At 39.6% G+C, this 27,517-nt stretch overlaps 1 protein-coding gene across 3 annotated transcripts in view; it reads right to left on the bottom strand.

The window, feature by feature from the left end:
* ACVR1 (activin A receptor type 1) overlaps positions 1 to 27,517 on the bottom strand; it is a 147,433-nt gene that overhangs the window by 65,236 nt on the left and 54,680 nt on the right. For 2 of the 3 annotated variants that reach the window (XM_032755659.2, XM_032755660.2), the window contains exons 2-3: positions 19,382 to 19,556; positions 131 to 204 (exon numbers count right to left, since the gene is read on the bottom strand). In XM_032755659.2, coding sequence (XP_032611550.1) covers positions 131 to 197 — 67 coding nt within the window. In that variant the 5' untranslated portion in view covers positions 198 to 204; positions 19,382 to 19,556. Of the gene's footprint in view, positions 1 to 130; positions 205 to 19,265; positions 19,557 to 27,517 lie in introns of all 3 variants that reach the window. The other variant, XM_032755662.2, reaches the window with a different exon arrangement.

The following is a 27,517-nucleotide window of genomic DNA, read 5'->3' as shown; positions in this document are numbered from 1 at the left end:
AGTCAATAATTACCAAATATTTATTATAAAAAGAGTGTTTTAAGTTTGATAGGCTTAAGAAGTAGTTTATAGTAAGCCAAAAAAAATCACAGTATACTTATCTTAACCCAAAAAGATGTGAGTCACTTACCTTCCATACTAGGGGAGGGGAGAGCAATCATGATAAGCACAGGAAGAATCATCACTCCATCTACCATTGTACAACTGTAAAGGGAAAAGAAGAAATGTAAGTAAAGCATAAATATCTAACTGCAGGAAGACAAATTAAATTAAGCATACCACCTTCAAACTGCCACTCAAGGCCCTTCTTACTAATCACCCTCAGATATATTGCCTTATTTCTTTTTTTTTTTTTTTTGAGACGGAGTCTCACTCTGTCACCCAGGCTGGAGTGCAGTGGCGCAATCTCGGCTCGCTGCAAGCTCCGCCTCCCGGGTTCACACCATTCTCCTGCCTCAGCCTCTCCGAGTAGCTGGGACTACAGGCGCCCGCCACCACACCCGGCTAATTTTTTTGTATTTTTAGTAGAGACGGGGTTTCACCGTGGTCTCGATCTCCTGACCTCGTGATCCGCCCGCCTCGGCCTCCCAAAGTGCTGGGATTACAAGCGTGAGCCACCGCGCCCAGCCACCTTATTTCTTACTACATTTAAACATATACCTTTTATGTGGACCTAAACATATCACCTTAAATAGTTAGTCATATTCACTTCTAACTGGTAGTCACTCCAAGGGTACTTTCTCAGAGTCTACTCTGACAAAGAAATCAATAAGGAAACAAAAAATTTTCAGCTGCAAAGTGAAGCAGTCCCAAAAGATTTTAGGTTTGAATTTTATCTTACCCCATTGAATGCAAAATTGGCACTAAATTAAAAACCCTGAGAAGCATGAACAGACTATTTTAACATGATGTTAAAGATTAAGCAACTGAATAATTCAAGCCAAATTACTATGCTAGAGTCTTACTTCTCCTTTAAAAGGACTGGAGGCAGAGCAACCTACATCAACATACAGACCTAAAGCAAAAACGAAGAACAAAAAAATACAAACTTTTACCCTATCTAAGGCAAAGCAATGCATTTCTGCATTAAACAAATTTAACAAGGATAGACAACAACTAAAATCATGTAAAAATAAAAAAAAACTTTTCCATTTGAATAATGTGAAATATCAGGAATATGATGGGAGTTTGGTTAGTTGCAATTTTCTGGATGGTAAAATAAAGAAAAAGCTGCTAAAGTTCTTTAATGATAGGTGAGTGTGCTTGTACTCTGTCAGCTTTAAAGCAAAGAGTGAAAGCCCGTTGCTATCTAGCATGTCTGGAGTGTTGACCTTTAAAGTCAAATTATTTAGGCTGGGTGCGGTGGCTCACAGCTGTAATCCCAGTACTTTCGGAGGCTGAGGTGGGATGATCACTTGAGCCCAGGAGTTTGAGACCAGCCTGGGCAACACAGTGAGACCCCATCTCTATTTGTTTTTAATTATTTTTAAAATTAAAAAAAAGATCAATTTTTTTGGCTGGCAGTCTGTTTACAAACCATACCTCCATCATATCTTACCACCCTTCACTTAAATTTATTTCTCTTTGGTTCCATAATTATATTTCAGTCAATCCCTTTCCTAAAAGCAAGGTAAGGGAGGAGATAAAGGGGATTTTTATGTACCTTCCTTTTCTATTTTTAAAAGCATATGAAACTTGAGGAAGATCCTACTGCTGCTGTTGTTTTTATTATTTCCATGTTCACATAGATCTTTGCTATAGTGGGTCCTTTTGGGGACATACAAATCCTTCATCTTGGCCCCTCACAACCAGAATGTGACTCCTCCAACACATCTCTGTACCTTTGGACATGAATATGCTTTTTGTTCCCCTCTGCTTGAACTGCCCTGAGCCCCCTCCTCCACCCCTGTCCAACCCCATTGCCTCCTCCTGTCATACATGATTCCAGCTCAAAGGTAAGCCCTTGGTGAAAAACCTCTCCCTTAGCAGTGATTTCAGCCCCCAGCATGGAATCATAATCATCTGTCTAAGGCAGTCTCCAGCACTGGTCCACTCATCTCCAAAACAGGTATGCACATCCAAGGACCAAGCAAGGGTCATTCATTGAGCTATGGAATGAAATTATTAAACTGCTTTTTCATTAGAATGTTTTAATATAATAAAGTAGAAAATAACTTGAGACTTAATCTGGTCTCTATCTCAGTTCTCTATGACAGTCTAATACAGGAGGTATCTTTCAGAAAGACTAGGAGTTACATAATGTTAGAGTGGACATGATTTACTTATAGAGTACAACCATGTACTTGTAGTTTTGAAGGTCCATTCAAGTGTAATTACAGGTTATATTGGCTACTTACAGTGAAATGAGCCTTCCCAAATGGCAAGTGTTCTAAAACCATTACAGAAACTAGAGATTGCACATATTATTAATGCAAGCAACAGAGAAGAGTAAGAAAACAGTAGACTTAACATCGCTTATTTCTACTGGTTCTTCCTTCACCACTTCACTAGAGAAAAGTAGTAATACTCAGTTCAATCTGACATAAAACAATCTCCCCAAATTCAAAATTTGAAAATATCTGAAAAATGGATTTGCAACTACTGTCTTAGTAAACATTATCCTGAGTGGTTTGAGACTTTCATTGATGATAATATGATTCCACTGCCATTAGCAACACCTTAAATATTTTATCCTTATTTAATTGCTGTTTTATGTATGTTTTATAATATGTACTTATTTATTTTATATAAAATGTATAGCCAATTCACATATTGAGGGTGCACCAAAAAACTTTTATGGGATATGTCATCACAAACCATTGAAAATTGCTGAACTAAACTATTTCTTTTCTCAGTCTTATCTGAATTCCCAGTCCTTCATTAACACATTCATGCATTCAAAAACTACTCAAAACCTACTATGTGCTACATATCAGAAACCTAAAATAGTAAATATAAACAGGGTCCTTGCTATCGTGGCACTTACAAGATATGTCTATGGTGGTAATCAAATAATCATCCAAAAGACTGCATAATTAAAAACTGAATTAAGAGTTGGGATGAAACATAGTTAAAATAACTGTGTTAACAAAACAACTTGAGACTTTCTGGAGGGTGCAGAGGTTCCCTGGGGAGGTAACATCTGAAAAGGAATCAGGAATCAGAAGGATGAGTAGAGGTACTAGGAAAAGGGTAAGTGTGTTGGGGGGTGTGGTGGGAGAGGGTGAACACAGGACACAGATAGGCTAATATTTAAGGGAAAAGGCACTTCTATTGAGGTGCCTGTGGCCAGAGCAAGCATGGTGTGTCCTGAGGACTTCAGGCAAACCTTAGGATTGAAAAAATGCAAGAATGGCCAGGACACAAAGGGTCTGGAAGAGTCACAAAAAATCGGAGAATAACCAAGAAGGCTAGAGAGGAAGGCAAAGGTCAGAACAGAGGTAAGGCACTCTAGGCACTCTACTCACCTATCTTCATTGCCCCCTTGGCTCTCACCATCATTCCATAGTTCCTCCGCCCCCACTACCCATTATTATCACCCCCACCAGCCACTTTCTGTCTATCTCTGGACATCTGCACGTGATGCTCCCTATGATTGGGCCCTTCTTTCAGGGCCCAACCTACTGAATTCCTACTCATCCCGTAAGTCCCAATGGCTTCTCTAAAGGCTACCACCTTCTAGAAGCCTATCTAAACCCTTAAATACTCTCTGCTCATTCTTATAGATCACTTTAAGTTTCACTCATACAATCATCCTAATTAATAATTATGTATTCATACCTGTGTGTGCTTTTGAACATCTGTCTCTGTCACTAGACTGTAAACTCCATGGGAGCAAAATCTATAGTCTATCTTGTTCATCACTGCCAGAGCCAAGGAGGTGCACATTTAATAACAGTTTAATTAGAATTTTTCCTGAATTAATCAGCTCAATTTAAGTTTAAATTCTAAACAATTAGTAGCACCCCCTCCCCACCATGCACACAGACACACACACAGAGACCTGCAAAGGAATGGCAAGATTTATCATCTCTATAACTTTAATCTGTAGAATTTAGCTCAAGTAACAGTAAAAGTCAACAGTTAACAAGCTTCAGATCAAGACTCCTTTTACTATTAAAAAAAAAAAAAATCTAAGAAACAATCACCACTGGCATATTTTCCACGTCACAAAGCCAGCAAAAGCCCACGTCCCAAATACCTATTAACAGATTATCATTGTGTGAACAAAATTAAAACAATAATTTAGGCTCATAAATAGAAGACAGAAAAAGAATTATAAATTCAGACCCTCAAACAGTAGGGACTAATTCCATCTCTAGTGTTTAAAGACAGCTCAATATCTGCCAAAAATCTTTGGGAAAAAAGTCAGCTTTCTGGTTGCCATTTTGTTCAGGGTCTGCAGTGCTTATCCTGACCAGTAAACTCGGCTATTAAATACAGCACCCCCAAAAGGAAAGAAAAAAAGAATGAGGAAAGGGGAATGTTCTGGTATTTCCTGACCATATTTCAATTATAAGAAACATCAATATGCTAAAATCTCAACCTGAAGTCTCAAGGATCTATTTTTAATTTTAAAATATACTAAAAAGAAACTAGCATTTTTAAAAGTAAAATTTCAACTCTCCTGCTCTCAAATATTTTTGGCTAAGGAGCGTTCATATGTAAGCTGGCAAGAAAGAGAGACCAGTAGTGGAAAATGGGAGTGGCAATAATTCAATAGTTCTGGGATTGCCTTACTCCAGTATTTTTTAAACTTTTTTGGTCTCAGAATCTCTTTAAACTCTTGAAAATTACTGAGAAGCATGTGTATGTAGGCTACATCTCTTGATATTTACAGTGTTAAAAACTTAAACAGAATTTTTAAAATATTCTATTCATAATAAAATAACAATAACATACTACCTTTTTTTATTTTAAAAGAGCTATGATGTATTTTTTAAAAACATGTTGTGAGAAAAGTGGCACTGTTTTCCTGCTTTTTCGAAAATCTCTGTTTAATAAAACACAGCTGGATTCTCATATATGATCTACATTCACTCTGTTACAACATGTACTGGCTGAAGTATATATAGAAAATCCAGTATCACACATATCATTGGAAGAAGGAGGACCTTGTGAAACCCCTGAGAAAGTCTCAGGCGCCTTTGGAGTTCTTGGACAACACTTCGAGTAACTGCCTTAGTCCTTAAATGCTCAGTCTTTGTACTATATCAGATAACCAGATGGTACCAGATATTTTAGACTGAGCACTTAGCGGATACCTGACAAAAATGACACTGTTCTACAGTTTTAGAAATTTCATTAACCTCTCTAACATCACAGATGTCAACAAGTCCAACAGTCAAGGAAGAAAGCACTTTTTTTAATGTTGGAATAATATTTTACGTATACAGCTAAATATTTTTGAAATGGGATATAAACTTGTATGAAGGTAGTCACAGCTGCTTATCTTGCTTGGGTTCAACTAAATCCTTGTGCAAGGCTGTAATGCCAAAATCTCTAACTGAAAAATCACAGGCTACTGAGGACTGCAAAATATTATCTGAAGGGTTCAGAGTGAATCCGTGCCTCTCGTGTACACACATCTCCCTTCTGTTCTTGGATAAGACCCTCTGTCCCTGGAAACTGATTTTAATATGTCAGACACAAGAAAAATTGCTATTCAGAAAATGGTTACAGACCTCCTGCCTTAACTAACGTACCCTCTTTAAATCAATACTGTTTCTTACAATGTCTCAGGCCTACTTTCTTAGAAGACAGAACATTCCCATGATATTCTACTAAAAACAGACACATCACCAGGGTAGTACAAAACGACTTTCCAAATCCCATGGTACTTTTCAAATTCCACTTAAAGATCAGACTGTATGTAGTTAAGAAGCTAGCGTTTAGCTCAATTTCTAATGTATGTGGGCTTGAAACCAAGTTTGGCACTTTTTTTGCTCATCACAGTTTTACAGCTAGATAAAACCACAGATACCCCACAATGTACTACCCAAAATTTTACCGTGATACTGGTCACAGAATAACTGAGAATATAATACACTTCTATATGCAACTTTCAGAACTCATATTAGGCAATCTAAGTGCTAATCTATAATACAGCAATAAAGCATGTTTCTGAAAACTAGACTTATGAGTAGCATACAATTAACTGTAATATTGAGGATGAGGGGAAAGTTGTAAGATGAATCCTAAAATTCCTTCCCATTGGAAAATCTGACAAAATGTTCATTTATCTTGCCTGATGGCCTAAACTCATTCTTCAATACATACTTTAGTGAGTACCTTCATTCAATAAGGACATTCTTGATACTCTTCTCAATTCAATTTCTAACAATCTGTGAATTAGAAAGAATCTTGGAAGACAGGTCATACAATCACCCACCCCTATTTTGAATGACTTTTACATCGTCCACGTGAAGACACTTTCTAACCTATGCTTGCTCACCATTGGTATGGGCTCTCACTACGATTCCATCGCAGTTTTTTTCTTTATATATCTTTAGGCATTCTGTACTATGCCTTCCGTAAGGAAAAAATAATAATTCTCTTTAATATAAAAGGCAGAGGCAATGTGGAAAAATAATTTCTGGAATCCTGCTTTTTCTTAGTCTTCTGGGAAGGTAGAAGAAACTTGCCTAAGGACACAGGTCAAATCGCAAACCACCAGATCAGAGCATTCAGGTCTTAACGTACCACCACTCTACACAACTTTCCCTTAACTAGCTAGCCACAGTTTAGCAATCTTGTTCTGTCATCCTTAACAGTTTTTTGTTTGTTTGTTTTTGGGTTTTTTTTTTTCTTTTTTCTTTTTTGAGACAAGGTCTTGATCCGTGGCCCAGGCTGGAGTGCAGTGGGACAACCTCAGCTTACTGCAGCCTCAACCTCCTCGGCTCAAATGATCCTGCTGCCTCAGCCCCTCAAGTAGTGGGGACTACAGGCACATGCCACCACGTCTGACTAATTCTTTTTGTATTTTTGGTAGAGGTGGGGTTTCACCATGTTTCTCAGTCTGGTCTCGAACTCTTGGGCTTAATCAATCCCCTTGCTTCGGCCTCCCAAAGTGCTGGGATTACAGGTAGGAGCTACCATGCTCCGCCATCCTTAACATTTTATTCAAGCCTCAATTCTTCTGAACTTCAACTGAAAATCTTTATTTTCCTCTTAAAGAACAACCTTTACTCATGGTTATTTAATACACCATTCAATCATGCCTTCTTTCCATTTCTCTAACCGTAAACAATTTCATATTACTCTGTGACCTCCAATCATCTCCTCCCTCTCCCTCTGCCCCCAGAAAAGATGTTGATATCATAGAAAAAAACAAGCCTCTTTGATAGTGCATCAGTGGTTTCTAGCTCCCATCCTCCATCCCTACTCTTCAGTTCTCTTGTAAACTCACCCCTCAAAATAAAAATGGAAATTAGTGTAAGGCACATTTGGGGGCAAAGTTAGGCCCAGCAAGGCAAATTCTAGACATGAAACTTTGAAGGAAAATAGACTTACATCAACCGCCACCAAGCAGGGCCAAAATCAGCCAGTGTAACTGATTAGATAATACAAGAACAGTCATATCTCTTCTATGCTCAAAAGGCAATGAGCTAACCCAAAGGCAGCTTGGGCCAAACTACCTGGGCCTTTGGGAGGAGTGAAATGAGACATGGGCTGTCAGTAATAGCTGCAAAGAAAGGTTAAACTGAAGCTATCATACCATGTAAGTTAAGTCAGGGTCTTTTCTACGGTTCAAAAATGACCTGTTAAATATTTTTAACACCACACTCTGTCGGAACTGGCAATGTGCAAATTGCCAAGGCTTGGTTTTATATAGACTTCACTGCTGCTGGAGGGTTTCTGGCGGGGTGTTACTTTCAGAATATTAGCATGTAATTTGATCTTTCATGATAGATGAATACAAATAGCTTCTTGGACAAGTCCTATAGAACTGAAAACCAGGCCCTGGATCGGTTTATCCTGTAGTTAGAGGAAATAATTATGGATTATTTCAGGAAAGAATGGGTTTTGACTGAGTTACACTATAAACATTCCAGCTGTAACAGATGGACCCGAGATATGGTTTGGGAAGGAAGGGAAGCAAACAATATGATCTGTAAAATGAAAAAAGATGAAAAAAAGATAAGGCTTAATGTGAAAGACAGTGAAAGGTCTAGCTTAGGCTACTATGTAAGAATCAAAGGCTCCCCAGTAAATTTATTTTAACTGTACCCAGAATGAAATTGGCTTTGTTACACCCCTTCCAGATATACACAGAACACCTACGCTAAATTTCTGAGAATCCAGTGTTTTGATCACTTGCTGCGTGCCTTACTCGTACCTCAAAACTAGGTTTTATTTCACCAGGCTTGACTATATGGAGACTGTCCCTCATTTTCCACTTCATTCCTTTGTTTCAAATAGCCATGGTCCACCTGCTTTGTTTCAACTGCTAGGACTCCATCATCTCCCTGCTGTTTTGCTACATTCTCCAACACAGCTCACAGCTCACTCCCTGTCCCTTGTTTGCAAACTGTGACTGGAACCATTTTTTTTTTTTACCTATTGGTAGGAAAAGCCCCATTATTCCTTCCCATAGAGCTCTTCTAGATATGTAACTCTGAAGTTCATTTCAAATCCCACTTCTTCCCAAAGTCCTCAGGTAGACAGTGTCTCAGTCCTCTGTCTCATTTCTAGCTGTGCCTGACCTGAAGGTTCCCCTCTAACCTAACAGTGCAGACCTTTCTTTCCCTCCCATGACTTACAAACGGTGTTAGAAGCACTGCTCATCTGACACAGCTGTCCCAATTCTCAGGCCAATGTGATTAATCTATAATAATTTGGGGGGGTGGGTATAAGATGAAAGGAATGTCAAGGCCAGAGAGGTACATTTCTCTCTCTCTCTCTTCCTCTCTCTGTTGTTACTGAGAGACACTGGAGCACTTTTCTGTGGTAGTGAGAAACACCACCCTTTATACACTGGCCTAACCAAAGCCTTCCGTCTCACTCCCACACTCCAAGCCCATTCCTGTCTCAGACCTTCTCACCCACCCCCATAAACTATATTATCCCACCATATCTTCTTCATAGCACTTAACAACTAGGTGAGATTTGTCACTTACTTACTAGTTTAAAATAAAATAAATAAATTTTTTATTGTGTTTCTCCCTCTTCCACACACCAAAATGTAAGCAACATGACAGTAAGAACTCTGCCTGGCTCATAGCTACATGCTCATGCTTGGCACCTACCAGGCGCACAATATAAATTAAAACATATTCATTTTAACGTCTTAGCCTTGGCTACACTTTGGTGTGGAGAGAGGAAGGTGAAGTTTAAGTTTGATATAGCCTAGCAAGGAAATGGGGGGCAGGGGTGGGTTTGTATGTCCCCGGTTTAATATAGTAGCAAGCAGATATTTGAGATAAATTAAAAGATATCATTTGTAACTTGGATTCCAGTTTTCAAGGGTATCATCCAAGAGAGGCAGCCAAACAAAAAGACGGCTGGCAGACCTTGGGTGTATCAGACAACTCCCTGGTGGACAATATCCCAGTTGGAAGGGATTGCTTGGATCTCTAGTTGCAGACACCAGCTGATAGGCCCAGAGCCATCCCTAGTGACCTCTGAGACAGCGTCTGTCTCTTGAATATACATCTCCTACAAGTCAGAAATTGACATATTATCTCCCCTGAAGGCTTCTAACATTTATTGACGCTATTTGGAAAGCCATGCTTCCATGCCTATTAATAACCTTCAGAGAGAACCCCAAGGAAGTGTCAGGAGAAAAATAGATCCAGCCGATGGAAGCAAAAGACTTGACCAGAGGTTACAGTCAGTAATACATTTTAAAAAAAAAAATAAGAAGAAAGTTGTAACATTTCTGAATTAGATGTTATCTTTTCAGGAGGCTTAAAACAAAATACTTAGCCAATGAATTACAGCAATGTGAGGCAAGAACCCTGGTCTTTACAAAAAGGAACTCTTGAAAGACCCCCTTATCTATTTAAATAGACCAGCAGCAGCAACTAACTTTATCTGCACATCAATTTATTCCAAGGAATTTTGCCTACACGGCTGTTATCATTAAACCTTTTATAGTTATTTTTACAGTTATTTAAACTTTGTAAAGTTTCTCCAAGTGACACATTAAATAGCAACCAGATCAACCTACTCTAAATAATGGAATCACTAATTTACATTAATCTTGGAAAAGAATTCTCTTAGTGGTCTATCTCCTCTCCCCTCCCCCGAATAGAATGTGATTAATGGAATTCTCTCACAATTTAGCTTGAAATATGCTTTTGCCAGTCAAGCAGCTAAAGCAGAATCAGATAATTGTGGTATGACTCAACAAACACACAGCTGTTCATTTAAATATATCCATCAAAAGTATAAATATGATCATGAGAAAGAAAATGAGCCATGTACCAGGGTCAGTGCACAAGTTGAATGGGTTAGCATCCAAGTAACCACAACAGAAAACAAGGAGGGGACAGGGAGAGGAGGCAGGGAGAGGTTCTGGATGGATACCGGGTGGAGAGAGACTGGAGAACGGATGTAACCAAAAAACCACCCACCCGACCAGAAACACTCACTGACCTAAATAAGAAAACAATGTTAAAAGTAAAAATAAATGCACTCTATGAAGTAGGGAGAAAGAATGAAATCTTAAAAATAGGTGACGCGCCCAAGAACATAAAGGTAGAAAGCCAATAGAGTAGAAAATTATGAATTTGATCTGTTATTAAAAATAAAATGCAGTCAGTCACAGTGGTTCATGCTTGTAATCCCAGCACTTTGGGAGGCTGAGGCAGGAGGATCACTTGAGACCAGGAGCTCAAGACCAGCATGGGCAACATAGTGAGACCCCATCTCTACAAAAAATAACGAAAATTGGCCAAGCGTGTTGGTGTGGGCCTGTAGTCCCAGCTGCTCTGGAGGCTGGGGCGACAGGATTACTTGAGCCCAGGAGTTCAAGGTTACAGTGAGCTATGATCATGCCACTGTACTCCAGACTAGGTGACAGAGTGAGACCCTATCTCTAAAAAATATGTAAAATTAAAACTAAAAATAAAGCAAAACAAAGACCCCAAGGCAGTGGAAAAGAGGAGAATAGTATTCTCACCTCAGTCCTTGTCCACAACCTTCAAACACTGTGATTATGAAATCATTGTGGAAACGTGAGAATCCTTCCAATAGTCCAAAAGTATAACAACTGAAAAACACCACTATGTACCAGGCAATCCCTTAAGGAGGTTCTACATATACAAGACTGCCATTTAACATGAGGCAAGGAAACAGAGAAAGAGAAAACTGTAAGAACACGATGGGGGACAGGTGGCAGGGAGGGGTCCCTGTATCCAGTGTGCCAGGCCCCATTCTTTCGTTCTTTCTCAAGGATGGGCCAGAAAGGCCCAATAAGAACTTGAGAAGGAAAGGCACTGAGAAGGCTTTGAGGCCTCTCCTCCCTTAATATGTAATTCAAAATGCTAACAAGTGAAAGAAACATCTAATCCATGATGAACATTTCCAAGCTTTCCCTGAACCATCAAAAATCTCTCTTTCCAAAAAATAATCTCTCTGGCAGTGGGGGGCCTAAGCAAATGTGTAGCCAAACTACTCAGTTATCCTGCACTGAAAACCACCCACATCCTTCCCATTTATAGGCAATCTCTCTTACGTCATCATAAGCAACAATTTCAACTACCACCACCTCCTCAGCCCCAAGGTCTCCAATATCCACCCTCTTCATCTTTTCACTGACACTTTCTCGAACAGCAATTACACAGGCTTCCTCCATGTCCCCCATCCAGTCTTCAGTCCACAGGGTTCTGTCCTAGTCAATCCAGTGAAATACCCCTTGTTAAGGTTCTACCTCGTTTTAGTTTTACCTTATCCTTCAGGTTCACAAGGGAGCTTTCTCAAAATATGGATTCCCAAGCCTCACCCCCCAGAGATTTTGATCTGTGACGAGGCCTAGGAATCCCCCACCCCCCAGCAAATTGGGTGATGCTGAGAATGACAAGGAGGTCTCACTCACTGATTATGTAGGATGTGGTGTTGTGACCACCTTCTTCCCTTGGCTTCCTCCCTAGCTGGGATTTGTGGGCTGCACTCTTGGGTATCTTCACTTTTAATGCTTTGATCCTTCTCAGTTTCCTTGCATAGAAGCTTCCTCTTCTGTCACTCATGCCTTAAATCTTGGTTTAGGCCCCACAGCTCAGCCTTTTCTTTTCACTCAAGATGTTACTCGTTTTCTTAGACTCAAGAACCACTGTAGGCCACCAGGCTGGACCACCAGGTTGAGAATGAAATCACCCATTCTTTAGTCATTTCCCCACTCCCTGTCTATTACTTCCTTATTACACTCCTCCCCATATGTTCTTTTCACTGTTTATAAAATTAATATTTAAATTTTTATTACAGATAGTTCAAGTTACATAGAAACAGAAAGCGTAATATGTCTTCTTTTAAAATCTTCTAGTTTCAAAAATAAGCAACATTCTACCCCCAGTTTCAAAAATAAGCAGCCTTATTTCCTCCATTCCCATTTTCCTTCTGAGGTATTTTAATGAGAATCACAGATGTCATATCATTTCACCCACAAATTCTCTGACAGATAAGGACTTTTTCTAAACATAACTAAAACCCAACATCTCACCCAACAAAGTTAAAATTATTCCTCCTTCAAATATCATCTAAGAGCTAATCAGTGTTAAATCTGCCCAATTTTCAACAACTAAAACACCCTCCAACAACAACAACAACAACAACAAAAAGGAGAATGGAAATAGAATACAAAAAAGAAATTGTTTTCAGTTTTCATAACTAGCAGTATAGTGTTAGTATTGTGGCACTACTGAGAATACTGTGTGTATAATGTGGAAGAAAGCAAATGAGTATCTATGAAGTATTCTATCATCCCCTGTTGTGTTTGAGGACTAGAATTTTGTGTCAAATAAAGGAGATAAAGATGTTATATAGAAAAGGTTAAGTTAAAACCTTATAAACTGAATTTGAATCACAAGTACCAGAATGAACTCATGAAGTATTTTATAAATATTTAATTCCTGGTTCTGTCCACTAAACAGACCTAGAAATAAGGACCCACTCAGTAGCAGTGAGCATCTCTGGTGCCCAGATTGTGGTGTTAATATAACATATGCCACTAAAAGAAAAACAAATTGAATTGAACCATGTGGATGCAATCACCAAAATCTAGCAAGAAAGAAGCTGGAGGTCAAATGGCCAGGTTCTTCAACAGAGAAACTGTAAGGGAAAGAAAGGGCTGGAGGGGGAAACCCCAGGTTTAAGAGCCTTACAAAACATAAAGAGATAATACGAGACCAATCTGTAGATCGGAACACCTGGTTGATGGACCCATAAAAAAAGGGCAAGGAGGCAATTACTATAGTGTATATACTACATAATATACTATTTCTTGGCCTGCATGGTGATCACAAAAAAAATTCACCTTGTAATTAACTAAACTATGCATGCTTCTTTTTGTGTTTTATTTTACATTAAAAAAGGTAAAAAGGAAAGGACAAAAGCTGAATACATGTTGTTACAAATATATACAGACATACACATACACTAGGCAAGTAACAAGCACTGTGCATCATATATACGCAAACAATTAGCCCAGGTTTGTGCATTACAAATAAGTTTATGCAATAAACTTCTGAAATATCAATTCTTCCTTATCTTCAAACTGAAGAAATTGTTTTTACAAGTTCCAAGTTTATTTTTAATAGAAAAGCAAAATAAGTATGTTTCCTGGTCATAATCAGAAATCATATATTAAAATAAAATTAACACATCATATAGAGTGGTCCTTCCTCCCACGTACTTCAGTAAATGTCATGGGTCAAAGGATATAGAAAGTCTAGGGTTCAGATCAGTGTTTTTCAAAGGAACTGTGCAACACTATTGTCAAATAAGAAAAATTAACATCATAAAGAGTGAACTTTCACTAATGAAGTCTATACATTTAACAAAATCCCAAAAATAATAGGTTTTCTTCATGGGGGGAGAGGGTGGTAACTGGGTATGATTCTTTTAAAGTTCCTATTTTTAAAACACATACACACATACACACACACATACACAAGTATTAAAATTCTGTGAAATGGACTTAAAATGGGGAGACTTACCCCATGAAAAAGAAAAAAAAAACTAAGCCTCAGAAGTTAAAACAATGCGATTCTGCTGCATGAATAGGCAGACAGATTAATGAAACTAAACGGTTATCCCAGAAATAGACCAAAATCTACATGGGAATTTATACTATAAAAGAAACCAAAGGAGAAAAGTTGGGACTGTTCAGTAAAATTGGAATGACTAGCCAATATGGCGGACTGCTAATTTTCCACTAAAATCCCTTCTTTCCTTCTTCTTGGGTACAAGGCGGCCAACACAGACTTCACTTTTCAGTCTGCATTGCGGCTAGATGTACCCACATAACGAAGTTCTCATCACTATAGTTTTCATCTGTAGTGATGTCTGCAGTTTCTAATCACTAGCCCTGGACTTTCTTCTTTGCCCTTCCCATGGAGAGGACCCAGATACAGCAGCAACTCAGATGTGACCATGCAGATAATCACAGCAACAATTACTAGAGCCACAGGACAGAAGGGACTCAAGCCTCTGAATGATCAGTGGATGTGGGAGGTTCTGCTGACCTGTTTTGCTTACACGGGGACTGTTAAGTGAAGAAAAAATAAACTTTTGTGTTCTTTGAACCATAGCATGTTTCAGTCCCTTGGTTACAGCAATTCAACCTAACCCTAATTAATACAGCATCTAGAGAAAAATTCATTTGAATTCATACCTAACATTTCAGATGGATCAAAGACTTAAATCTAAAAAAACCCCACATGACATTAGAATGAACCAGGAGATAGCAGGTTTTTAAATCTAAAAATGAAAGGTCTTTTAACTACGATACTATGATGTTGATCATTTCCTCCAATGTAAGTAAGAATGTAACTTCCGCTGTGGAGCAAGAATTGGGGTCTGGTTTTTACATTACTGTATAGCCTGTTGCCTAGAACAAGTTCTCATACACAAGAGGCATTCAATAAATAATTGTTGCTTGAATAAATTGGCGATTTTAACTATATAAAATTTGTAATAACCTGCATAACCAAGTAATAATTATTTCTATACAAATGGCCAACTGAGAAAAATATACAGTATATATCACAAGGATAAAACGGGGGGACCGATAATTTTGATGTCATATTTTGATAATAAAAATCATAACCAAACAGCAAAATAGACAACGAACACAAGCACAGAAAGAAGATAACTAGAAATAAAAGTGGCTTTTAAACTTATGAAAAGATGCTCAATCTCAATCAAACTAAGAAAAATGCAAATTAAAGCACATTAAACTGCCATTTTTTACCTATTGCTTTGGCAAATAAATAAAATAATCACTTGGGAGTCATACTTGACAGGCAAGGGCATGAGAAAACTGTTCTCACCCATTGTTGTTAAATCTAAAATTTGTCAAGGTCTATAAACAGAGCAACTTGGCAATAAATTTCTACCAAAATTATAATGTGTGTAACCTTTGACCCAGCAATTCTACTAGAAATGGATCCTATAGATACACTCACACGTTTGAAATGGTGTATATTCAAAGTTATTCCCTATAGCTTTGTTCACAATAATAAAAACTGGAAATGATATATATATACCCATCAATATTGTTAAGTAAATGACAGCACATCTCTGCAATGGAATACCAGGTATCTACTAAAAATGAATGCGCCGGGCGAGTGGCTCACTCCCGTAATCCCAGCACTTCAGGAGGCCGAGGCGGGTGGACCACCTGAGGTCAGGAGATCATCCTGGCTAACACGGTGAAACCCCATCTCTACTGAAAATACAAAAAATTAGCCGGGCGTGGTGGTGGGCGCCTGTAGGTAGTCCCAGCTACTCGGGAGGCCGAGGCAGGAGAATGTCGTGAACCCGGGAGGCAGAGCTTGAAGTGAGCCGAGATGGCACCACTGTACTACAGGCTGGGCGACAGAGCAAGACTCCGTCTCAAAAAAATAAATAAATAAAAAGAATGCAGTGCTACTACGGAAGAACTTCCAAGAAATATTATTTCAATAAGAAAAGGTATAAAACCGTGGATACTGTTACCATGTGTGTAAAAGAAAAATTGTAATATCTATAGGTTATATGCATGTATACTATATATACTCTGAAATCGCTCAAAGAATACACAAGAAAATGGTAATACAGTGGCTGTTTCTAGAAGGGCCACTGGGTACCTGGGAGACAGAGAAGGGAGACTTAGTTTTCACTCTACACAATTTTGTGCCTTTTTAATCTTGTATACATTAATTATATTACCTTTATAAATACTTTATAAAATAAGAAAAATACAAATATTAATTGCCAACACCAGATACCAGAAAACTTCTCTAGTGACTCTCACTGTTAACCACATTAGGAAACTATCGAGCTGAACAATTTTAACCCTGTTTCATAATTAAGAATCACAGGGGTAGCAATTAATGACAGCCATCATCTCCTTTTCCCTCAAATAAATATATACACAAAATAAAGTCTGTCTCCTAATTCCATTTCTGTTATTCATTACTTCCTCTTAAAACTAATTCAACCTCACGCCACCCTAAATGGGCATAAAAGTGTCTCAAAATGCTCAAAGGATGGTAGCCAGAACTAACAACTATGCTAATATATTAACAGCCTCCAAAAAATAAAAATTTCACAAAACTGACACCTTGGCAGCAGCCCCAAGCCATGCATCGTCTGCCTTGGAAAATAAAAACATACATCCTTAGTGACCAAAAGCCCAATGTCAACAGTCATGGCCTTGGTTTTGTCCCTAATGTGAAAGGTCTCCCACCTACCCCCTTTAAATTATGGACTAACCTCTCACTTGAGGACTGGTGATTATTACATTACAGCCATATAAGGGACACTAGGCAGGGATTACTCACCCTGAGATTAAATTCTGCTTAAAAGGAAAAATATACACAGTATACCAAGTCAAGCCAAAAAACAAGTTGTAAAATAGAATGTATGGTCATGTTCCACCAATTTTTAACATAATTAATTGCATATTTATTTGTATATAAAAGTATCTGTATAAGAAAAGGTTTGTAAATGGGAAAGTTTGTATTCCAAGATTTTAGCCAAAGGTGAAAGAGAGAAGAACTTTTATCTTTATATATGGCTATACTTTATACTGTTTTGTATTATCTGAAATGAAATAATCAAAATTAACTTTTACATAAAATATAAAGCTATGGGGGGCTAAGGCAGAAGGATCACTTGAGGCCAGCAGTTCAACACCAGCCTGGGCAACATAGTGAGACTCTGTCTCTAAAAAAAAAAAACAAAAAACAAACGAATGACAAAAAAAAATAGCCAGGTGTGGTTGTGTACATCTATAGTCCTAGCTACTTGGGAGGCTGAGGCAGGAGGATCCCTTGAGCCCAGGAGTTTGAGGCTGCAGCATGCCATGATTGCATCACTGCTCTCCAGCCTAGGCAACAGAGTGAGACCCTGCCTCAAAATAGTAATAATAACAATAATAAGGCTGTTTTATAATAATACACTGGACTTTCCTTTAAAAAGAATGCACCTAACAGCCATATCAGAGACTTTCCTCAGAAGTGTTAAATCTAAGGAGGCTGCATAGACCAACCCTGGCAGAATTTAATCCTCAATTCCTTGCTTCTGTCTCCACATACATGGTTCAAACCACATCTGAGCAACTCAAACGTTAAATTCAGAAAGACACACACATCAACATTTTGCACTTCAGGCTTCCCCTCACAAAACATCTTACTGCCTCTATTCCAAGTAGGTGTTCATATTACCCCCATAACTTATCATACTCTTAATAGCATTTCATCCTGGATAGCGAGACTTTGTTTTTCTTTTTTTTTTTTTTTTTTTTTTTTTTTTTTTTTTTTTTTTTTTTTTTGATACAAGGTCTTGTTCTATTGCCCAGTCTGGGCTGCAGTGGTGCAATCATGGCTCACTGAAGCCTCAACTTCCCAGGTTCAAGTAATCCATGTGCCTCAGCCTCTCAAGTAGCTGGGAATACATGAACCTGACAACACGCCTGGCTAATTTTTTTTTTTCTTTTTTGTAGAAACGGGGTCTCACTATGTTTTCCAGGCTGGTCTCAAACTCCTGGGCACAACCAATCCTCCTACTTTGGCCTCCCAAAGCACTGGGACTAGAGGCATGAGCCACCATGCCTGGCTCAAGGCTTCTTTATGCTTTCAAAGCACTCCATGGGAAATATATTATTAAAATGTAGTTCTAGAAAAGGTAAATGTATGGATACAGCAAAAAGCCCAGTGATTGCCAAGGGCTAGCGGGGATGGGAAATGAATAGGTAGAGCACGGAGATCTTTAGGGCACTGAAACTACTCTCTATAATATTATAATGGTAGATGCATGTCATTACTCATTTGTCCAAGCCCACAGAATACACAACACCAAGATTGAACCTAATGTAAACTATTGCCTTTGGGTGATAATGATATGTCGATGTAGGTTCATTGATTCTAGTAAATGTACTACTCTGGTGTGGGATATTGAGAGTAGGGTAGGTGTTGGGGAGATAGATGAGAACTCTTTCTATTTTCTGCTCAATTTTGCCGCGAACCTAAAACTGCTCTAAAAGAAATAAGGTCTATTTTAAAAGAAAAAATTAGGGCCGGGCACAGTGGCTCATGCCCATGATCCCAACATGTTGGGAGGCCAAGGCAGGTGGATCACGAGGCCAGGTCTTCGAGACCAGCCTGGCCAATATGGTGAAACCCCGTCTCTACTAATAATACAAAAAAAATTAGCCGAGTGTGGTGGCACACACCTGTAGTCCTAGCTACTTGAGAGGCTGAGGCAGGAAAATTGCATGAACCTGGGAAGTGGAGGTTGCAGTGAACCGAGATCACACCACTGCACTCCAGCATAGGTGACAGAAAGAGACTCCGTCTCAAAAAAAAACAAAAGAAAAGAAAAACTTAAATGTAGTGGCCCTGTAAGGTGAAAAGGATGGCAGGGGCATTTTATAGGCAGGGAAACATTGGCAGTATTTACTTGAAAAACTTGGCCAAATTTAAAGAATAGCTGTGCAGATCCACCCAACAAAGCCTACTATGAAGGCAACGCCAGAACTAAGAACTATTAGGCTGGTCCTAACTTTCTTATATTGGATTCATATAAAAAAACAAAATAATCATTTGTGGCAAAGAATTTACCCTGTAGATTTGATCTCTGCCAAAGAGTATTAAAAGAAATGATTTGTTGAAATGGCTGCACTGCTGATTCTGGCAATGCCGTTCTGAGAGCTCCTGGGTAAAGCTGACTCAGCTACCTTAACGCAGGCTCCTGGTCACATCTGCCCACAGTCCTTCAAGCCACGTGCCCTCGTTCAGAGCTTCTCTCACTCTGGTCACTGGGGTACTCAGGGAGTAGAAGAGCCGTTCCTGGGATTATGAGTTCTCCAGCAGCTCTCACTTTGGCAGTGTGATGCTTACCAATGCTCCAGGCTGCAGAGGGAAAGAAGAAAGAAAACCAGCTAAGCAGAAGAAAATCCTGCAGTTGTGAATGTGGTGGCTAAAGGAAGTGCACATTTGGCACATTTGGCAAGCCTTTCAATTAGGACCACAAAACAAAGCTGATCTACAAGTGCGGCAAGTACAGAAAAGTTTGAAAACACTGATAGGAAGAGTGTGGAGGTTATGGATCTATACTGGTCTTTAAATATTTTTCTAAACACAAAAACCAGTAAGATCTGCAGTCAGCACATTTCAAAAATCAAGTTCTTTTAAAGCCTATACACTATGTACTCTAGCCCTTTCCTCTCTTTCCCTTGCCACACACAAAATCAAACAAAAATTTTGACCCTGCATGTACTAACTATTGTGTGCATTTGAGGGAGGCGGATGACGAGGTCAGGAGTGTGAGACCAGTCTGGCCAATATAGTGAAACCCCGTCTATACTAAAAATACAAAATTAGCCGGGCGTGGTGGCGTATTCCTGTAATCCCGGCTAGTCGGGAGGCTGAGGCAGGAGAATCGCTTGAATCTGGGAGGCAGAGGTTACGGTGAGCCGAGACCATGCCATTGCACTCCAGCCTGGACAACAAGAGCAAAACTCCGTCTCAAAAAAAAAAAAAAAAAAAAAGTTTGAGCAGTACAAACTATTTAGAAAAGTCTTTCTCCCGTTCCAAGATCCCTGGCCCCTCCTAGAGGCATCCAGTATACCAGAGTAACCAATTTCTTGTATATCCACTCAAATATATCTGATTTTGGTCTATTTTCAAGCAACAATCTCTGGCATAGACAGATCTGGTTCAAAGGCTCATAAAACAATGGTGGGGAAGGAGTACAAAGCGGAAGGGAAGAGGAGGGGAGCTCTAGATAACTAATAAAAAACAAAAACCCACCCAGGCCCCCTTTTCCTTTAGGAAGACTTGAAAAACATCAACATTTGCCAAAGGAAGAGGAAATTTTTATTAGAACCAAACTTTCCCATTCAAATAGTTAAGTAACACAAAACACTGAAGAACTTACTGCCTTCAGAAAACAGCACCTTTTTTTAACCTCAAGGAACATTTTGCCAAGAAAATCTTCACGTAAATAAATCTAAGCAGAAAACAAGCCCCAAATGCAGCATTCCGCAATAATTATGGGGAAAAATCTTCCCATCCACCTTGGAATTCGAGGGAAATGTTTTACAGATAGTATCAAACCGTTCCTCACTTCAGCTTAAATTAAGGCTCACAATCTACTTGAAAAGAAAATCTAGACATGTAACAGGCACAGTAAGAATAAGACACGTAAAACTATCTTCCATAGGGAGGTTAACCAGAAATTTGTCTTTTTCCGCAATCACTTAGCAAAGTGAAAGAGCAAAAATGCATTTCTAAAGTGGGCATCCTTAAAAACAAACTCATCAGCTGAGCAGCACCCGCAAACCCTTGAGTTTCAGAACAAACTGTTGAAATACTGGTATTTTCCAAGATGCTGGGGCCAGGGAAATCTGGCAGGTTCACACTAAAGCTGCTTTCCCCTCTGCCAAAGACTAACCGCATTTTAAGAGGAGGCCAGCGTTCAGCTGTCCTGCCTAGGGTCAACCATGTCTTTAAGTGAGAGTTACTGTATTGGTAGGAAGAGGTTTAGATAAGCCAGAAAATAAACACTGGTACATATTTTTCTGATTCTCTTTTTAAAAATCAGAGACTCTCTTTTTTTTTTTTTTTCTCATTATAAAGGTGCTTCTAATTTGCCATCCAACATCCCAGCCCCATCATCTTCACTGCATGGAATTCCTTCTCATCCTTCAAGACAGTGTTTGGGTTCTCCTGCCTCTGTCCAGTCTTCTCTAAAGATTCTTATATTTCCCAGATCTTTCTAATTCCCCTGGTATTTATATTCTGTATAACAAACAACCTAGCACTTAATTCTCTGCCATACACTGGGTTTCTCGAAACCAGTTCAAAAGTAGGTAAAGATCACATATTATTCTTCAGTATTTAGCCCTCTTTCATGATACTTACCATATGCTTGGTGCTCAAGAGTTAACTAGATAAAAATTAAATCTCCAAGTTAAATATAATTGAACATTTGTTTTAAAATTCATTGGGCTCTCAAATAAACCATGGACTGAAATCAAAACTGTGGTGTACTATAAGAAAGACAAGGTTGGTAAAATGGGAAATAACGTGTTGAACTGGATACTTAACTCTTCAAATGTTCTACTTGGCACCCATTTCCCCACAAATACCCTTCATATCAATAGGCAAGCTCAGCACACCTGAAAGGTAGCTAAAAACTGTTGTGTTCAAAATCCCAAGAGGGACTGAAAATACAAAAACCAACTCCCCAAAAAGATATACACACTAATTAAAATCAGTGCTATTGTTCAGGCACAGTGGCTCATGCCTGTAATCCCAGCACTTTGGGAGGCCAAGGCGGGTGGACCACCTGAGGTCCGGAGTTCAAGACCAGCCTGGCTGACATGGTGAAACCCTGTCTCTACCAAAAATACAAAATTAGCCTGGTGTGGTGGCAGGCACCTGTAATCCCAGCTACTCGGGAGTCTGAGGCACGAGAATCGCTCGAACCGGAAGGTGGAGGCTGCAGTGAGCCAAGATCAGCGCCACTGCACTCCAGCCTGGGCAACAGAGGGAGAATCTGTCTAAAAAAAAAAAAAAAAAAAAAAAAAAGTCAGTGCCATGAAATAAATATCTATATAGTAAACTCTAGCAAATTTTCAAAAACCATTCATTGAGCTGAGTTTTTTTCCAAAAATTTAGCCAATTTATTTTGCGATGGAGTTTCAATTCTTGGCAGCTAATCAAGCTGTGTAAAAGTCTGACCCTAAAGGGTCAAAGGCACATTCCTGTGCAGGGGGTTGGAGGATGACTGTGAAGAAGGAGAAGGAAAATCCAATCAAATTTTCTAACTCTAATTTTGGGCATTTAACATTACAGTACAGTTTTCTTTGATCCAGTTTAAAAGAACATGCACAGTTTCTTAAAAGTTGTTGCAATATGATGGGACCTGAGTAACAGGCAAGCATAAAAAGCACTTAAAATCAAACAAGCTCTTGGCAGTCCACACAGCAGCTAAGCAACAGGGAAAAGAAAAAAAATCAAGACAAGTTTTCTCAGCTCTTTAGTTACAACCATATCCTTGGCTTCTAGAAACTGTGGCTTCTAAACATTGCAAATCCTTACCCTTTCAAGAGCCATTCCATACTCTCCCTGTCTGTTCACCCAGCCCATAAACCAAATCAACCAAGGTGTATCTTGCTGTGGAATTGCCATTAACCAGAACTACTGCAGAAAGCAGGATATGGTAGCAAGAACATGGACTTAGGAAGCAGCCAAACTCAGTTTTCCAAACTATTAAATGTGACCTCTGCAAATCATTTAACCTCTGAGTTTCAGTTTCCTTTTCCATGAAATGGGGTAAATACTGCCCATCTAGTTACTAATTATAGCAGCTATCATTTAGTGAGCTCTTAGTTCTATAACTGTGTTAACCACCTTATTTGCATTGTCTGACCTAATCCTAACAATGAAATTGAGAGGTTATACTATTCCCAAATTATACATAAGAAAATGTGAATGACCATGAGAAATGGGAATTTCCAGGAATGTCTCCAGAATATATTGTTCTTAAAATACTTCCATTCTTTACTCATTATTTGGATATCCAAAAACATTGTTAAATGGGAACTATCACACTTAGTAGTATTTACAAAGAATTGTAGCCTATAGCAAATACTAAGATCCTGGAAAATGCTAGTGAACATTATTGGATGTTATGCCAGTAGCGGGCAAAATCCAGCCCACAGTCTGGATTTGTAAATAAAAGTTTTACTGGAACAGGCACACTTGTTCATTTTAAGTATAGTCTATGACTGCTTTCACATTGAAATGGTAGAACTGATAGTTGTAACAGAGTCCGTATGGCTTGCAAAACCTAAAATATTTACTATCTGGCCCTTTAGAAAGAGACTTTGTTGACCACTGCAATAACCTACATTCAGATCTACAAGCAAATTAACAGTACTACACAGACTCGTATGTTGAAGTCACCAATTTAAAGACTCAGTTTACTTCTAAAACTTATTTCTTACAATACCAAGCATAGGATATGTATACCGTATGCTATGCATATAAACTTATTTTATTTGCAAGGATGACACATCGATGGTAGTAGCAGATTGGGCCACAAAGACACATTTTTAACATGGCAACAGCGAGAAGAAATCATGACCCATTCTCTCCCACATGCTCCTATCCTGCACTGGCTCCAAAAAAGGTGGATCTTATCCTTCAACTCTGCAAGTCAGCTTTTCCTGTTCTTGCTTTCAACTTGACATCAGTGAATTCTTTCTACTGTCATTGTGTTGACTCATGCCATTCTCACAGGAGAATTATAACACTTTTTCCCATTTACCTCATAAGTGATTTTTCTAGGGATTTGGAAAAACATATATATTTCCCAAGAAATCCTGAGAAGGAATTCTGCGACAGAAACACTGTTCTCTCCAGGTGTATATCTAGAGACAGAGTAGGAATCAAATATGTTAGACTTCTAGAGAATGAAGAAAAAAAAGCTGGGGAAGGAGGGCAGAGCATGAGAAAAAACAAAATCTCCAAGATGTTTTAAGGAAAAGATTCAGGTCTGCCTTACAGCCTAGAAAGACGACCAGGCCAAAGTGGAAATACAGTAAAGATGGGTTTTCCTAATGTTTTGGCCGAAATATTAGAGCACCTTTATCCTCCAGAATTTAAAGTACAATTTGGCTAAGACAAAAGGGCCCGCTGTGGTTTACTTAGTTACACAGTGTAATTAAGTACCAGACTACACTTCTAAAGATAATCTGCCTACACTCTGTAACCTCGAAACCCTCAAGTGAAGTGGTTTGGTGGTCCATCAAAATCCCTTTCATCTGTCCAGCCAAAGATTCATTTACTCCTGCCAGAAATATAAAGTAAGGGAATCAAGGAGAAAACCTGAGGCAACAAAGGCAGTAAGTGGGCTACAGTAGCATAAAGAAGGTTCCATGCTTGAATCAAAGGGTTCTGAGATGGATCTCAGCCCTGGCCCATGTAATCTTTTCCGGCAAAACAGGCATCATGACTCCCTTGCAGAGCTGCCACGTATGAAGTACGTGGCACTCAGTGGATGCTAATAAATGGTAGCTAATGTTGTAAACTCAATATTTAAGGAGCAGCTATAAGAACAGAAGTGATGATTACCAGGGTTGAATTATTAGGTTGAATCCTATGCAGTTGCTGAGATTTGACCATTTTGACTCATCAAAATAGCAATTTAGGGCCAGGCACGGTGGCTTATGCCTGTAATCCCAGCATGCTGGAAGGCCAAGATAGGAGGATTGCTTGAGCCCAGGAGTTGGAGACCAGCCTGGGCAACATGGGGAGACCCCATCTCTACAAAAAATTTAAAAATTAGCCAGGCATGGTGGTGCACACCTGTAGTCCCAGCTACTCAGGAGGCTGAGATGGGAGGACTGCGTCAGCCCAGGAGCTTGAGGCTACAGTGAGCCATGTTCACGCCACTGCACTCCAGCCTGGGCAACAGAGCAAGACCTTGTCAAAAAAATAATAATAAGTAACTTTGAAATAAATATTACACAGGGCTCCACAGGAAGCCTGAAAAGAGAGAACATGAAAGACTAATATCCCAATACTCATTCTTCCACTGGTGGTGACTTAGAAGAAATCCAGACACCAAACAGGAAGGCTACAGACTAAAATAGAATACCCCCTTAAGTCAACTTCTCACCAGATATGAGGTGTGACTTCAGAGAAGATCAGATTCCACAATACAGACACACATGCACTCCTCACTCATAAGTAACCCATATCACTCACTCCTTTCTCTTTTTTTTTTTTTTTATTTTTTTTTTTTGAGACGGAGTCTCACTCTCTCAACCAGACTGGAGTGCAGTGGCAGAATCTCCACTCACTGCAATCTCTACCTCCCAGGTTCAAGTGACTCTCCTGCCTCAGCCTCCTGAGTATCTGGGATTACAGGCATATGCCACCACGCCTGGCTAATTTTTGGTGGAGATGGGGTTTTGCCATGTTGGCCAGGCTGGTCTCGAACTCCTGACCTCAAGTGATCTGCCCACCTCAGTCTCTCAAAGTGCTGAGATTACGGGAGTGAGAGATTACCACACCCAGCCACTCCTTTCTCTCTCTCTTCTTTTTTCCTGCTCTCTCCCTTTTCTATCCTGATTTCTTTCCCTATGCAAGGCCCACTGAAATCTTTGATTAACCAGTTTAGGAAGGAAATAAACACAGCCTTTCTGGTTAACTGATGTTACCAGTTACACAGGAGGCCTTTCTATAAGCCTTTTAGAGCAGCTAGTAGCTCAGTATAGACATCCAATGGATCCATCACACTTTCCCCCTATTTTTCTAATTGTCCTTCATTTTTTTCAAGTCCCATCAGCCTTCACCCAGTTAACAGGTCTGTGGTGGTTCCATGGAGTCAAATCAATTCCTGAGTGAGAAATGAGTTTCATGACAACTCACTAGGCCAGGGGTCCCCAACCCCCAGGCTGTGGACGGGTACTGGTCCATGGCCTATTAGGAACCCAGCCGCACAGCAGGAGGTAAGTGGCTGGCAAGTGAGCATTAGGCCTGAGCTCTGCCTCCTATTACATCAGATCAGTGGCGGCATTAGATTCTCAGTGGAGCGAACCCTATTGTGAACTGCACATGTGGGGAATCTAGGTTGCACACTCCTTATGAGAATCTAACTAATGCCTGGTGATCTGATGTAAACAGTTTCATCCTGAAACCATCCCTCTTCCTCCCCACTACTCCATTCGTAGAAAAAATGTCTTCCATGAAACCAGTCTGCTGTCCTAGGCTAACCCCAAGTAGCTTTATTCCAGCTAATATGTACATCTCCAAATGGTTCTCAGCGAAGAATCAGAGCATCTTGAGTGAAGAGGGATCGAGAACAAGTGGAAGAGAAGAAAGGAGGAAATGGCCACTTCTTCCATTCCCCCAACACACGACTCCCTAAACAGAATCAGACTTCTCTGGTAATTAGATCGCCTTTCTCTCTGTTTGGCTCAGCTTTCATGTGTGTACACCCCATTGCAGCAGCGCTCCAGCTCTCCTCATTACCATGAGACATCCGTGTTGTAACTGTTGTCTGGCAGGAATGTGGTAATCCTTGGTGATTACACTCACACATAAGACTATACAGGCTTTCATCAGCTCATGATCTCAGGCGCTTTTACAAGAGTTCGCAAGACTGCCACCCACCAGGCCAGGACCAGATTTTCTGGTTTTCTAATGGAGTGTCTGGCATTTTGTTTCTCCTAGGCTGTACTATTTACCTTCACTAGACAGATATTTAGCAAAACTTCAACGAGGAGCCTCTTGAAAGTAGGAACTCTGTGGATTCAATGTGCTGCTATATCTCCAGTGCCTGGTCTAGCATCATGCCAGACTACTGAAATATTTGTGGCGTGAATGAAGTTTAAAATTATAGAAAAAACAGGCTGAGCACAGTGGCTCATGCCTGTAATCTCAGCACCTTGGGAGGCCAAGGCAGGAGGATTGCTTAAGCCCAAGAGTTGGAGACCAGCCTGGGCAATACTGTGAGACTTCATCTCCAAAAAATTAGCCAAGCATGGGTGGCACATACCTGTAGTCCCAGCTATTCATGAGGGTGAGGGGGGAAGGATTGCTTGAGCCTGGGAGGTGGAGGCTGCAGTGGGCTATGGTCACACCACTGCATTCCAGCCTGGGCGACAGAGTAAGACCCTGTCAAAAAAAAAAAGAAAGAAAGAAAGAAAAGAAAGAAAAAGAGAGAGAAGGAAAGGAAAGGAAAGGAAAGGAAAGGAAAGGAAAGGAAAGGAAAGGAAAGGAAAGGAAAGGAAAGGAAAGGAAAGGAAAGGAAAGGAACGGAGGAAGGCAGGAAAAGGAAGGAAGGAAGAAAGGAA

The sequence above is a fragment of the Hylobates moloch genome, unplaced genomic scaffold, assembly GCF_009828535.3.
Source record: "Hylobates moloch isolate HMO894 unplaced genomic scaffold, HMol_V3 SCAFFOLD_1, whole genome shotgun sequence".
NCBI lineage: Eukaryota > Metazoa > Chordata > Mammalia > Primates > Hylobatidae > Hylobates > Hylobates moloch.
Note: the sequence above shows the minus strand (reverse complement) of the source record. Positions and strands in the feature narration are given on the sequence as shown.